This window comes from Electrona antarctica, assembly GCF_951216825.1.
Source record: "Electrona antarctica genome assembly, chromosome: 3".
Classification (NCBI taxonomy): domain Eukaryota; kingdom Metazoa; phylum Chordata; class Actinopteri; order Myctophiformes; family Myctophidae; genus Electrona; species Electrona antarctica.
The window spans coordinates 39,990,789-40,005,438 of NC_136808.1; the positions used below are offsets into that span (position 1 = coordinate 39,990,789).

At 43.2% G+C, this 14,650-nt stretch overlaps 1 protein-coding gene across 2 annotated transcripts in view; it reads right to left on the reverse strand.

Annotated features, from left to right (window-relative positions):
• Nucleotides 1–14,650, reverse strand: part of adcy7 (adenylate cyclase 7) — a 60,665-nt gene that overhangs the window by 20,225 nt on the left and 25,790 nt on the right. The window contains exons 11-20 of one of the 2 annotated variants that reach the window (XM_079496741.1): nucleotides 14,250–14,296; nucleotides 9,425–9,484; nucleotides 6,128–6,205; nucleotides 5,516–5,585; nucleotides 4,580–4,677; nucleotides 3,527–3,611; nucleotides 3,267–3,404; nucleotides 3,043–3,153; nucleotides 2,621–2,817; nucleotides 1,211–1,337 (exon numbers count right to left, since the gene is read on the reverse strand). In XM_079496741.1, coding sequence (XP_079352867.1) covers nucleotides 1,211–1,337; nucleotides 2,621–2,817; nucleotides 3,043–3,153; nucleotides 3,267–3,404; nucleotides 3,527–3,611; nucleotides 4,580–4,677; nucleotides 5,516–5,585; nucleotides 6,128–6,205; nucleotides 9,425–9,484; nucleotides 14,250–14,296 — 1,011 coding nt within the window. The remainder of the gene's footprint in view (nucleotides 1–1,210; nucleotides 1,338–2,620; nucleotides 2,818–3,042; nucleotides 3,154–3,266; nucleotides 3,405–3,526; nucleotides 3,612–4,579; nucleotides 4,678–5,515; nucleotides 5,586–6,127; nucleotides 6,206–9,424; nucleotides 9,485–14,249; nucleotides 14,297–14,650) is intronic. The other variant, XM_079496742.1, reaches the window with a different exon arrangement.

The window sequence follows — 14,650 nt, forward strand, 5'->3', positions numbered from 1 at the left end:
CACACACACACACACACACACACACACAGTCACTCAGTCACAAATCCTCCACAGTGTGATTACGTGTCTGCAGTGACACTGATGCGAGGTTACAATGAGTCCGTGGTGTGGTGAGACTGGGAAAGGAATAATGCGCGGAAGAGCTTGGCATCCGACTGCGCGCGTTGTGGCGATGAGATGGGCGCGTTCGGAAATACCGCACCAAAGCACAGTCGCCTATTAGTTTGCATTGCATTTGCACAGTGCGCTCAGTGCGATATTTCCGAACGTGGCCGTTGTGTGTGTGTGGGTGTGTGTGTGTGGCTGGCTGGCCTGTGTTTTGCTGCGTGGGGATCGCCATGTGAGGGGGCTAGCCAATAAGGGCCCTGTGTTGCATGTGGAGAATTGTGTAGGTTAGTGTGTGTGGTGTAGCCGAACGGGGTGGTGAGAACATGAGGGGGATGTAGCACAGCAATCGGCCAATGGGAAAACAGGATGCAGTGTTGCCAGGTCCGCGAATTGTAAGCGAGTTGTAAGTAGCGTGTTGAATGGCATTTTTTCTGGGCTTGTTTTCATAGACCTGGCAACAAATTAGGCGGGGGTGTCGGTGCTTGTGGCGTGTTTGTGTTTATTATTGATAGTGATATTGTGTGTGAGTCTGGACGGGAGGCGGCTTTAGTGGCAGTGCAATGACAATTTTTACGCGGGTGGTGTTGAGTGTGGGCGTGCTGCGCGACATGAGGAGATAGCCATGGATCGACACGGAGGGTAAGTCTGTGACGTGTTAGTGTGTTTAGTGGGTTGTTGCAGTGTGTGTTGCAGTGTGTCAGTGGCGTAGTAGCTGGTGCCTTTTGTTCCTGGGTTGCGCACAGCTTTTTGGGCACACCTTTTCAATTGTATAATAGATATCGCACTTGTATTATTTATTTATTTCCCACCACGGAGTAACCTCGCGGCAGACTATCCAGCATGTATCTTCCACCTCGGAGGAAACTCTGGTAAGGCTGGCAGTGTCGGTAGGCCAATCAGAGGCAGGCGGGGCGTTATCATGTCTATGCTCGTACGTAGAATAGATATACGCCACCTTCCGTCCTCACATTTTGAGGACGCACTCTGTATAATTGTTAGATTACTGATTATTTAATTGAGTACAAATGGAAGGCGTTATCCTTCTAGCATAACCTTGCTAGAAAGGCTAAAAACACTGAGCGTGAGTGGAGGCACAGCTTACCTGTTGTGAGATGATGAACATGGTGAAGAGGAAGAGGGTGATGTACACACAGCTCATCACCTGGGGGTCTTTCATTAGACCCAGGCTCCTCAGCACCGTCACGGACATGTCTTCAAAACTGTCGTCTCTAAATTCAAAGGAAAAGAGGGCGTTGTTTTTCCTTTGTTTTGCCAATGGGTAGACTACCCAGTCCCAGATTGTCAAAACTGAAACACAACACCAGACCCAGGCCCCTCAGCATCGACACGTCTTCAAAACTGAAACACAAAACCAGCCTCATCTCTCTCAACACCGACATGTCTGTCTTCAAAACTGCAACACGCTCCAAAAGCTCACAGCTGGACCTGTTTATTGACCGGTTTTGACTGAAATGTAACCCTAACCCTAACTTTGATCCGACCAGGCACCTCTCTAAGGTCAAGAATGTCCTTGTTAAGAGAAACCCGGTCAAAGAGAGCTGCATTTCAGCCCAATATGAAACATCCATCCATACAAATGATATAATATACAAAGCAAAAATTGTTAAATATAGAAAAGTCACAATTCAATAATAGCTACAGACACTCCCCTTTCACACTGCTCATCCAGTCTTTTCAAACTGGATGTTAAGGTTGGGTCTGATGCATTATAAGAACATTTATAATGAATTATAATGGATTATAAGCAGGGGTCAACTCAACATACAAAAGGAGCATAATGCATTAGGACCAGCACTTATAATACTTAATAAACCTTGTTATAAGTTGTTGTGCATAATTAATTATAAACATTTATGACATGTGTTGCATTATAAATGTCATTATAATGAGACAATACCTTAAATGGATTGTTCAACCCCCAGATGAAAGTTTATATCAATGACTCACCCTATGGAGACTTGAATTCAAGGATATTTTGGAGCGGTGGCACACTAGCCTGGCGCGGCCAGACTTCATCCGCCCCTATTGCATATGCATTATGCCCCGAGGCGGAGCCCAGCCAAGTGGTATAATAGTATCGCAATGCCAGGCTAGTGGCACACAGTCTCCAAAGAAGGGCTTTGTGTGTCCCTATATATGTATGTCCGCTTGAGTACGGCAATACCACACACACACATCCATTGACCACTGCAGCGCGCACACACACACGCACACACACACCAAGGAGGAGGGGGTCATAACAACCCCCCAAAGCCACTGCTCACTTCATATTATGGTGTGATTTATTTTCTCATTCCTAAGTCAATAATATTGACTCTTCGTGTCTCCATAGGGGAAAAAAGGTGTCTCCACTGCTGGTCAACAAAGTATTGGCTTAGGAATGCGACAAAAACAAAAAACAATCCATGAATTCAAGTCTCCATGGGGTTAGTAATGGATAGATTTATTAATTTTAATATAACAATACACAGTTTTAGTGCTCAACACTCACTTGCTGCAGTTCCAGTCGTTATTGATGTGTGTGTAGAGCAGGTTCCCATAGGCCAGGAACAGCTCTCTCTTGGAGCTGAGGATGAGGATGTAGTAGGCCGTGGAGGCCAGGGAGAGGAAGAGCACCTTCAGCTCAAAACTCACCCGAAGGAACACCCCGCACGCCACCAGAGACAGGATGCAGCTGAACACAGAGTACTGATACACACACACACACACAAAATGATCATACATATATTAGGGATATGCATGAAAGTTGATTATTCTACTGAAATGTATCATCATCAGTAGTATGATTTGGCAAAGGTGTGTGTGTGTGTGTGTGTGTGTGTGTGTGTGTGTGTGTGTGTGTGTGTGTGTGTGTGTGTGTGTGTGTGTGTGTGTGTGTGTGTGTGTGTGTGTAAAAGCAGGCCAGCCACTCACAGGCAGGTAGAAGAGGTCCATGGTTCCCTCCTCATGGGACTCATTCATGTGAAGACGCTCAGTACCTTCACCACCCGGACACATTTCTGGCACAGCTGTCTGAATGAAGCACTGGGGGCGGGACAGTGTCAAAGCATACTTTATTATAAGTAAAACATTTGAGTACTTTTTCCAGCACTGAGTAAACCTATGAATGGTCACATATTGTCCTGGAAGCACCGTACCAGGTTGAACACTGCCAGGAGGACGATGACAGCGGTGGTGATGGTGGCCAGGGGGAGGCGCACACACGGCCGCTTCACCACTGCCTCCGACACGGCCGACAGCCAGCTGCAGCCGGACAACTTATCTGGAAACAACCGCTGTGGAGAGACACAAGGATGAGAGGAGAGACACGAGGATGAGAGGAGAGACACGAGGATGATTAGTACTTTTACTTCAGTAAAACATGCGAGTACTTTTTCCACCACTGGCACATACTGACCTGAAGATGACCTGCAAAACAGATGGCCAGGGTCAGCACGAGGACACAGACTAGCACGCCAAATGACATCCCCAACGTGGACGCACTGAGGGACAAAGACAAAAGGACATTTTAAAGATTTTTGTCTTAATCTAAAATGACGGATCTACAGGCTCAGAGAGCGTCCCACGGTTTTCCATTGTGAGCTTGTGAATACCACTCATTTTCAACATTGAACTATGTCTAATATACCTTAGAGCTGTTGTGTGGAGGACGACGCAGCAATGGGAATCAAACAGGTGAATTTAATCAAGATTCATTAATATGCATGTGAGCCTCTGCACGTCATCACGCAGCATGTTTTCTTTCAAAGGAAGTAATTAACATTCGATTTTCATGGACTTTTTGATATAAAAATACACAAAAATGTAAATATTCCCATTATTTTGGCATCCATTTTTAGGTATGCCCATATGATGACCACGGATATGGTCTAAAAGTGTGAAAAACGTATTTTTCATTTCACTAGGTCTTTAAGAAGTGGCATTCTCCAAGAACATATTCAAGATCATCTCCAAGAACTTTGCTGTTCTGTTGATTTGAGTTAAGTTATATTGAGTTTGTTTTGTTGGTTGTTTTGAGTATTGTTTATCTTAAGGAGGTAATACATTGTATTTGGTTATTTTTGTTGGGTCAGAAATTCTTTTTTTACTTTTTGATTATCTCATTTGTTCTAATTTGCCCTTAACCCACATACCTGTTAGCTTACCTTATTACCCATTTATGAAACTACTTTATGAACTCTAAACTTGTTATTTCTATCTTGTTAATATAGTTATTTTGTTCTTTTTTTATCCTTTGTTGGTGTGGCTGCTTGGGAGTTGGGGAATGCGGGAGCATCATTTTCATGTCTCAGGCCCCCTAGACTGGGTTATAACACCATCCTTTCCATCTAGATAATGGGTTAAACATCAGCAAACAGAGGTGACTGGATAATTGGGAATCATCCCGGATGACATCTCCATTGACTGATGAGGGACTGTTTTGTTTCATTTAATTTATGTGGACACTTACTCGTTTGTGACAAACATCTGAACCATGAAGATGCAGAGGAAGATGAAGGTGGCACAGCCCATGTAGTGCTTGAACATGGGCAGGTCCAAAGCTCTGTACTGAGGAGAGAAAGAGAAAGAGAGAGAGAGCACAGCATGACGCACTGTTTCGTTTAAAGTCTGCTTTAACACAATTAAAGCAGTGGTTCTCAAACCTTTTCATGTCAAGGACCCCCAAAATGATATACATTTGGCTGCGGACCTCCCATCTCAAAACATATTTTATACCAGGGACCCCCAGAAGCAACGACTTTTAAGATTTTTCAAAAATAGCAGATCTACAAGATCATAGCGAGGCACAAAGTGAAGCGCTATAAACTTGTATTTGCTATTTTTGAATAGCCATAAGTATAAAATACAGTTAAAATGATTGTAACACTATTAACTATAATATTGCTGGGGACCCAAGGCATTAAAGTAGTAGTTCACCCAAAAAGTTACTTATTTTTTAAATTCAATTAGAGCCCATGAAGCCTTGAATTCATGGACATTGTTTTTGTCGCATTCCTAAGCCAATAATTTGATGACCAGTGGAAACCGCTCTTCTTCATAATACAATTTGACCTCATTGTAAGATGCTAAAATATTTTGTCTAGTCACTCTGTGTCTCAGAGGACAACTGTGGACAGTTCAGACACCCAACTACCAGTGAGTGAGTCATCAGTCATCACAGCAGGTGTGGTCATTTCAATCAAGATGTATTTGTTTTGTTAATGCGATAACAATTGCTTTGGTTAATAATAGCGTGCTAACTTTTCAGGAATAGAAAGACTGCAGTTTCTATTACCCCCAGTGGTGGGTAATAGGTACATTTCTGAACTGTCTGTAAGTCGTCCTCTGAGACACACAGGCTGAGTAGTAGACAACAATGTTGCAGGGCTCTGTGTAACAAACTTACCTGCTTCTCCAAAACCTTCTTTGGGAACCACACAGCCAGGCTGCTCGTCTCCTCAGACTTGAACCACTGCCTGACAGACAGACAGACAGACAGACAGACAGACAGACGAGGAGGGGGGTTAGAGAGAGATAGCCAGGGACAAAGAAAATGAGACTGGGTTTCGAGTCCATTAACATTCATCACATTGACTTTTTTTCTTCTAATCGTTGGCTTCAGGGGAAATGTCCAATGTATCTCGGAAAACGAGAATCAGGAAGTGAATATTCGCTATTTAACAGGTCCCACGAATGTTATTTAATTCACCCAAAACATTTTAACTCCATAACAACCATTTTGTAACCGGCAATCATATCATTTAGACTAGAGAAATGAGGTGAAAATCAAGCTTGTTTTGATACAAAAAGAAGAATTTGAGATATTACAATTCTAAAAACTGCGTTCCCATAGACAGGATAAGCCAGCAGAATTTTCACTTCCGTTTCACCAAAGTATACAGTAGTTGCACCGCTCATTTCACACGGGTGTGATTTTACGTATGTAAAATATATGCGTACTTCTTCCATCACTGGAAGTTTCTGCCCTGACAGCAACAGTCGCTATAAGTGAACCTACTTGCTGCTGAGCTCATCAATGGTGGTGGTCATCTCGTTGTGGAGCTCCTCGTCAAAACGACTCTTCTGGGACTTGTTCCTGTTGCCACCCGAAAAGCACACAGACAGTTAGACGGAAGGACAGACAGACAAGCTGACCGGGGTCGAATGCTATGGGGAGTCCAGCAGAAGTCATGCAGGTTATTGAGGTCCAGTAGGGTGCTGTACTGTACAGGCAGGAGGAGGCAACCAGTTAGGTCATTCTTAGCGTTAGTGGGGAAAAAGGAAGAGGTGCGTGTGTGTGTGTGTGTGTGTGTGTGTGTGTGTGTTTGCATTACTATACCACCACAAGAATAACGCGACTCTTCTGATGCGATATCTGACTTAGACCAATATCATTTACAAAAGTGATGGGTCGCACTCAGAATGACAAGAGTGAGTTAACCCTTTATTTGTTTTATTCCGGACTTACTTGTAACAGAGTATTTCTATATTGCAGTATTGATACTTTTACTCAAGTACAAAATGTGAGTACGCAGCACGCAGTAGTGCAAAAACACTACTGCGTGCTGGTGCTCCTTGTCCCAGCGCCCGAGCATCACGCTCCATCGCTGCAGACGCCCAGCGTTATTTTGCAGCAGCGCCAGGTGGCAAGGAAGCTCCATTGGATCTGAGGCCATATTGGAAGTCATTATCAGCATGCAGTTCCATTTAATGGCCCTGCAGATGTCGCTATTTCTCCTCCTGCTCGCTGCAGAATAATTTTTACTCCATTCAAGTGAATGAGGTTTTGGCCGGACTTTACGTTTTCAATTGCTCGTTTAAAGTATTTTTTCAATTACCATGATATGCATTTAGTAAAGTATGGTCCCATTAATTAAAAAAAGAAATATGATAACGTAACCCTACTTTATCATATTTCTTTGAATTAATGGGCATATCATGCTAATTGGAAAAACGAAACAAAAAAAGACTGTTTCTATGGCTTCTACTAGTTCTACCAAGTGACGAACCGCCCTGGCTGCTGTTGCATGTTGCATGGTGTTGGATGGTGATTTTGAATTCGCCAAAAAAGTGGCTTCCAAATGGGTCTGTACAAACTTAAAGTACCAATGGGTTACGTTACAGTTCCCTTCGTCCATATTTTTTTGTCTATGCAATGGCTTCAGAGCTCCCGTCGACCAGTGTTTTTTGGCACAGCGTCCTGGGTGCTTCAAGATGGAAACAGTTCAACGTTTGAAGAGGAGCGCTGCTCTTTTGATCCTCCTGGCTGTGTCTGACAACGTGGTCATTTTACGACCCAACGTTGAATCATTGTCACAACCATGACAAGTTGGTGTTTCCATGAGAAATAATGTTTCAGCTAAGCTATTTATGCTAATAACACAGATCAGGACATTCAAGCACAGCAACGGTTGATCGGTTTGAACCTTGTGGGTGTTAAGTTCTTCATGTGAACGCTATGGACATGATGACATCAAAAGCGCCCCTCCGCTCATAAAACACCTACTGTGGACAGCAGTGTCCATGTCATAACTGTGACAGGCCTAACCTCACAGTGAGTAGTAGAAGGTGGGGGTATAGCACAGCTACAGCTCTTCAAGGGCCCCCCCGATTCCAAAAATACCCGAGACGACCCGAGATCTGCATGAGTCGGATCTGTGTTTTATCATAATCACTCGGAGCCGGGTCGGAATCGGCTCTGTATCCCACAGGGCGGGAATACCACTGTGTAATACCACTGTGTGACCGTGTGTGCGGCGCGATCGCAATGCACTGCACTGAGAACTACAATGAAATGTAGTTTAACTTGTACAACGTTTTTTGGCTGGTTTAGGATAGGATTACTGCAGCGCAACAACATTAAAGTTGAGCTACGCAATGCATGCGTAGCCTACCATACTGCAAGGCAAGCCAGCTGCCACTGCCTTGCCAGGCTGATTTGAAAACACCGGAGTACAATCATTGATTACTCTCGGAATCTCGGAGATAACCGGATCTCGGACCACGGGTCCACTCGGGTTTGGTTTTCTTATTTGAAAATGTTTTCAGAACGGGTCGGAATCTGATAAAATTTCACAGATCCATTTCGGGTTCGGGACCATGTTTTTGGACCTGTGAAGAGCTCTACTGTACGCTGCAGTTACAGACATCCCAGGATAACCCTGTTACTTCTAGACAGCAGAAACACAGAAGGAGAGAACTACGGTAGAGTGCTAGTTCAATCTGATGGGGGGCGGGGGGCGGGTTAGTGTTCAAACTGCAAGGCTGTGTGCTTCTCAACCCCATGGGTCGCGACCTCCCAGAGGCTACTAGAAATGTGACCATAATAGGTAAACAAAATATTGGTGGAAATACAGTAGACATACTTTTAGAGGTACTAAAAATACATTGTTTTTGTTCTTTAAAAAAATGATTTTGGGTTGTTTTTTTGCTTGTATATAAGTTGTGGCAAATCTGCAAAAAAAATGCTTACCACTAGCTTTCTTCACAGATGTGTTCATAAAAGTGTCTACTATCACAGAAAAAAATGTTCCAACCCAACTCCCTTGGGAAACTTTGTGACAGCTGCTGAAAGTTGGGGTACCATTATCAACCAATATAAGGCAAATAATTCAAAATGTCATTATACTTTAAGTAGCATGTGACATGTCAAACTAGGGGGTTTTCATGATGCTGAATCCATTCCAAGCATGAGTGTTGCACAAAAATACTCCTTGGGCTAAATTCGGCCATAGCCACTTGCCCAAATGTGCCCAAATGTGCTGACCTCATCACAATTGTGATGACGGCATTTTTAGGCAAAGGAGTGTTTTTTGTGCAAAACTAATGCTTGCAATGGATTCAGAATCTTGAAAACCAAACCCCCTAGTTTGACATGTCACATGCTACTTAAAGTATAATGAAATTTGGATTTTTTTCTTGTGCCTTATATTGGTTGATAATGGTACCCCAACCTTCAGCAGCTGTCACAAAGTTTCCCAAGGGAGTTGGGTTGGAACATTTTTTTCTGTGATAGTAGACACCTTTATGAACACATCTGTGAAGAAAGCTAGTGGTAAGCATTGTTTTTGCAGATTTGCCACAACGTATGCTAACTTTACCTAACCTATACTACACTTGGTCCACTCTCCCTACACAAAATCCCTTTGTTGAAAATAACCAATCTCTTTGCAAAAAGAAAAAGGTGGCAGAGGTGGGTTTGGGAGGTCACAAGCCAAAGCGGTTGAGAGTCACACTCTAAACACCCCAAAGGAGAGACCCTGGCAGGCGGGTGGAGCAAACCCCCATGGGAGGAGACCCCCACTCACTCACTCACTTATAGGAACTGAAGGGAGGAGCGGGCAATGAGAACGGCTCCTCTACCGACTCATCAAAGCTGTGAGGAGACCCAAGCGCACACGCACGTGCACGCACACACGCACACACACACAGACACACACATCAACACTCGGTACCTTCACCTCCCTCACACACGTGATGAGTCATGTGTTCCTATCCTGGCTCACTATCGCTTACAGTATTGTTCACTCACCGTGAATCGTTTGGTTTCTATGCGTATATAGTTGCTGTCGGGTAGAAACCTCTTATCTCCATAGTTTTACTTTTTTCCCCCCGTAAATTAATGCCCTGCGTGATCACACTACTGCGTTACACAATAGCATCAAAAGTAGGCAGCAGATTGTTTTAATTTGAATCCTGAAAAGTAACAGTTTTGGACAATATTATGTTCATCATTTACATGAACTGAACTAACGTGGATTAAACTAAACCCCAGCATCCGTATTCTGGGAAAACCTTCAAAGGAATATAGCAGATGGAGAAGCTCACCACACGCCGTAATGTCCATTGAAAACAGAAAAGTAACTAGTATAGAACCCTGCGGGACTCCAACATCTGGGGTTTAAGTGGTTAAACAATTTCAGTGGTTCATTATGAAAGGTTCACTATTTTAACATTCTTTCATTCTCGTCATACATTATGCAACTATGCATTGACCTTTTCCATTATTTTATATTCGTTGCGGTCCAGAAGAAACCACCTAACTCCATTTTTTTCCCCCGGAAAATAATGCTATCGATGGAAAGTATTAAAAACGTGATTCGGTGAAAACATCCTACCTCCACTGAATCAATCAAATCAAATGATTCCTGAGCGCGGCATGGCTGCAGCTCACCGCTCCAAGAGATGGGTCAAATGCGGAGAACAAATTTCACTGCGGTAACGTGTGTGACAAATCGTACGACTTTGATTTGGACTAAAACCAGATATGATGTTTTTTCATTTCCTGAAAAATGAACATTTTGGAGTTAGGTGTTTTTTTCCCCGCAGACAGCAGAGATATACAGTATATACTCCTGCATACTTTTATTAAGCATTTAACTGGCATCCCTATTTTTGGCATGTAATTATATGCCTTATGCAACGCGTTGTGTGGCTGTAGATCTGGTATTTTTTAAATAGGGCTTCAGTGGTTCAAACATAATTCACACTATCACCTCAGGCACATGTTGACCCAAAGAGACAAGATTTTTGGCCCAAAGAGATTTTTGTGATGTCAAAAGAACATGACAAGTGAAAATTTCTCATATACTGTATATGTCCCTCTAAAAAGCCTCTGTTGTCCACCGACCACCACAGCTCAGACTCTGGATTTTTTTAAAAGGATCATTTTCTCATTTCCCCATCCCAGTCTGCTGGCACTCACACACAACCGCTTGTCCGCTTTGAAGGACAAGGAGAAAGCCAGGCGGACCGGATTCTGAGCTCTGATCTCGCCGCTTAAACTAAAGTATTTTGGGATATTTGTGCAATGTTGTGTAAAAGCGTAGCTTTGGGCCATAACTTGAGTTTATGTGTTATTTACTCATGGTGATGTCACTGTACTGTAACTAGCAGATGTTGCTTGAACAGTGTTAACACATACAGTCCTGCATCCAAGAATGAATCAGACTTCTATCTAAACTTGGGGTAGAACTGAGGTCATAGAACTTTTAATGGTGACCAGGGCTCTGTCTTAAAGGGAAACTTCACCCTTTTTGCCAAAAAATATATGTAAATGACGTTTAGAAGATTTAGAACACTTTCCTGGGGGTCTTTACGTGTGTAATATGTGGTTTTAGATTTAGCCGTGAGCCCAGTGTCTCTGATGTCATGGACACTGGGCTCACTTACTTCCTGGACTAAATGTTGTCTCAGTAAGACAGCCCTCCCCCTATCCATAAGGAGGAGCAGTGCACCAAAGCATTATGGGAATTGTATTCCAGGAAGGAAGTGAGCCCAGTGCTAAAATCTAAAATTTCTAAAACCATATATTACACACATAAAGACCACCAGGAAAGTGTTCTAAATCTTCTAAACGTCATTAACATATATTTTTTTGCAAAAAGGGTGAAGTGTCCCTTTAAGGCCTCTCCACCAGTTACTGTAGTAAGCCACCGTGCTCAGATTTGAGTACAAAAATGCACAGTGTGTAACTTTTTGTTTAACTGAATTAAACAGGGGTCTCCCCACTAAAGTAGTTGAAATAGCATCGCAATCATTTTAACCTCTTTATCCAAATACATTGATTATTCAAAAATAGCAGATGTATAAGCTCAGAGCATGTCACTTTGTGCCGTGCTGCTAGCTATTTTCGATTAAAAAAAATATTTTAAAATCGCAAAAATGCTTGAAAAATGTCTAATAATTTAGCGTTTATTTATTTTCTTACATAAATCTTATCTTCTGGGGGTCCCTGATGGCACAAAACGTTTTTAGATGGAGGTCTGTGCTGCGGTCAAATACATTGTGGGGGTCCTTGACATGAAAAACATTGAGAAACACTGCAGTAGATGTCATGAGCGAGCCCAGGGTCAAAACAGTGACCATGGCCTCTCTCTCTCTGCCCATTCAGCTGCAGCTGCCTGTGAATAATAGACCACACGCTAACATACAAGTAGCCTCTTCCTGGAAAACCTCAGCAGCCACTCTGAACATCTGAAAGTCCCTTCTTTCATCTGCAGAGATGATGCAAGATCATCTCCAGCTAAATAGAAACAGCCACACACCGATAGCATAATTAGTTAACTCTAGCGTTGCCGCACTAGGTAGCAGCAGAGGTAAGCCCTGCCAGGGGGATTTTCTATTTGTATGTTCATTTCCTGTTTCCCGGCCAGGAGACCACCATTGTAACGATCTTTCGCCAGAAGCGCTAACATGCCGGGAGCGATGCGGCACAAAATCACAAATGACATCCGAACCTTGGATGGATGCCAATCACCAAGGACAGTGCTGCTCGTATTTTCAGAGTTAAGGCTTTGAAAATCCTACTTTGAACGGAGGTCTATGGGGCTGTGTGCAAAGATCCTGGTGCTGGGGGTGATGGAGGCGTTGCAACCAGACCAATGTTAAACGCTCAACCGCTTCATATAATATACAGTATATATCCGTACCCCGCTTTACACCATATTATGGTGTAAAGCGGGGTACGGATATATACTGTACGGAGATGGCAAAAAAAAGAGTCAATAACGTCACACTCATTTTAACTACTTCGTCCACATTTTTACTTTGGCAATTTTGTGAAATGTTTTTGAAAAATCTCGAAAATGTTTGGCATTTTTTGAAGAAAAAGAAAATCGCACACACACACACACACACACACACACACACACACACACACACACACACACACACACACACACACACACACACACACACACACACACACACACACACACACACACACACACACACACACACACACACACACACACACACACACACACACACACACACACACACACACACACACACAAATCTTCTCTTCTGGGGGTCCCTGGCACAAAACCTTGTCAGATTAGATGGTGGACTGCGGCCAAATACGCATCAAAGGTTTGAGAACCACTGATCGATCTAACCACATAAGAGGAGCATGTGTCACTCTGGACTGGAGAAGCAGGGATTTGTTTCAACAGAACCAGAGGCCTGGCGGTTTGGACAGTGGTTAACGGTAGGAGCATGTGGGACACAGCGATACGTTTGAGGAGTGAGGACCAAAGAAAAGACATTACACCCTCCCTGACAGGACGGTGGCAGGGAAACAAGTCTCCAAACATTCTACTGTAGGTCTCTATGGGCAGGAATGAAGTGTAGAGCCCAGAGAGAGGTAAGGCCTCTCTCTGAATGAAGTGTAGAGCCCAGAGAGAGGTAAGGTCTCTATGGGCAGGAATGAAGTGTAGAGCCCAGAGAGAGGTAAGGTCTCTCTCTGGATACCACATGGTTGCCAACCATCCCTTGAAATAAGTTATCTTTTTAATTATATAAAACGCGATCGCTAAAATCTACTTTTTGACAGCGGCTGTTGCTAGGAAACGCTTTGCTGTTTGTCCCGGAGCTGTTTTGCTGCGCACGCAGCCACTCACTTCCTGGTTTACGGCCGACAATCTTCCTAATTTACTCCGAATCTACGGCGTTATCCGTGCTTTTGATCAGAACGCCGATGTTCTGTCCTAATTTCTGACTTCATCATGCATCTGGTTTAGAATATTAACTATATTATGGTTTAGTGATTTCACTTCCCGGTTTTTGGGGGAAATGGAAAAATCGGAGTGAAATCTGCCTCATCTGCTTGGCACTGTAGCGCCTTCATTCTGAAAAATTCCCCGGCAAAAAAGTATTAGAAGACATATACCTTATTGATCTGAGAAGGGACACACTTTGCTCCTTATTTCTGCAGAATCAATTAATGAACACACACACATCTTAAAAGTTTGCCCATCCCCCAAAGAAATTAGCCGATCTACAAGCTCAAAACGCGTCGCAGCTTGTAGAGCTGCTGTTTTTGGCTAATGTTCCACCCAGAATATGGATGCTGGGGTTCAAGTGGTTAATATAAAATACAAAAACATTTTCTGGGCATCCCTTATGATTCTTAGAGTAGTTGCCAACCCTACCCCTGACTGGCATAAGAATGGCACAGGATCACATAACCCCACCAGGGTCCTCTATCTGCTTTCCTCCCCATGTATCTCATTCTCAGTCCTTCTACTGTCCTTTTCAATGAAGAAATACCAAGATAACCATGGATGGACTGAGTGGACTGAAAACACTTTTTTTAAATAGTTGTTGAAGTGAGTGGAGTCGGCATTGATGTTCCTTACCTCTCAGTGATCTTATTGGTATAAGGAGCAGGTCGCAGAGGAATGTCCTGAGAGAGAGAGAGAGAGAGAGAGAGAGAGAGAGAAGGAATACCTCTCATCAGATACAATTGATTTAATGTGCATTTTACAAAGAGGTGTGTGTGTGTGTGTGTGTGCGTGCGTGCGTGCGTCTGTGATACTGTATGTGTGGGTGTGTGACGTATGTGATTAGAATGAATAGAATGAACCCTGAATTGGAGTTAGGTGGTTTGACCGACAGTTTGAGGATCCAATGGAATTAGTAGAAGGTTTAGTCAGAAGTGCTTTTTAATCCTTTCATTGGTTCAATATTTGTAAAACCCACACACAGGCGTAAAGGGTGTTCAATAGCACTGATTTATTGAATACATTTACAAAGTAAA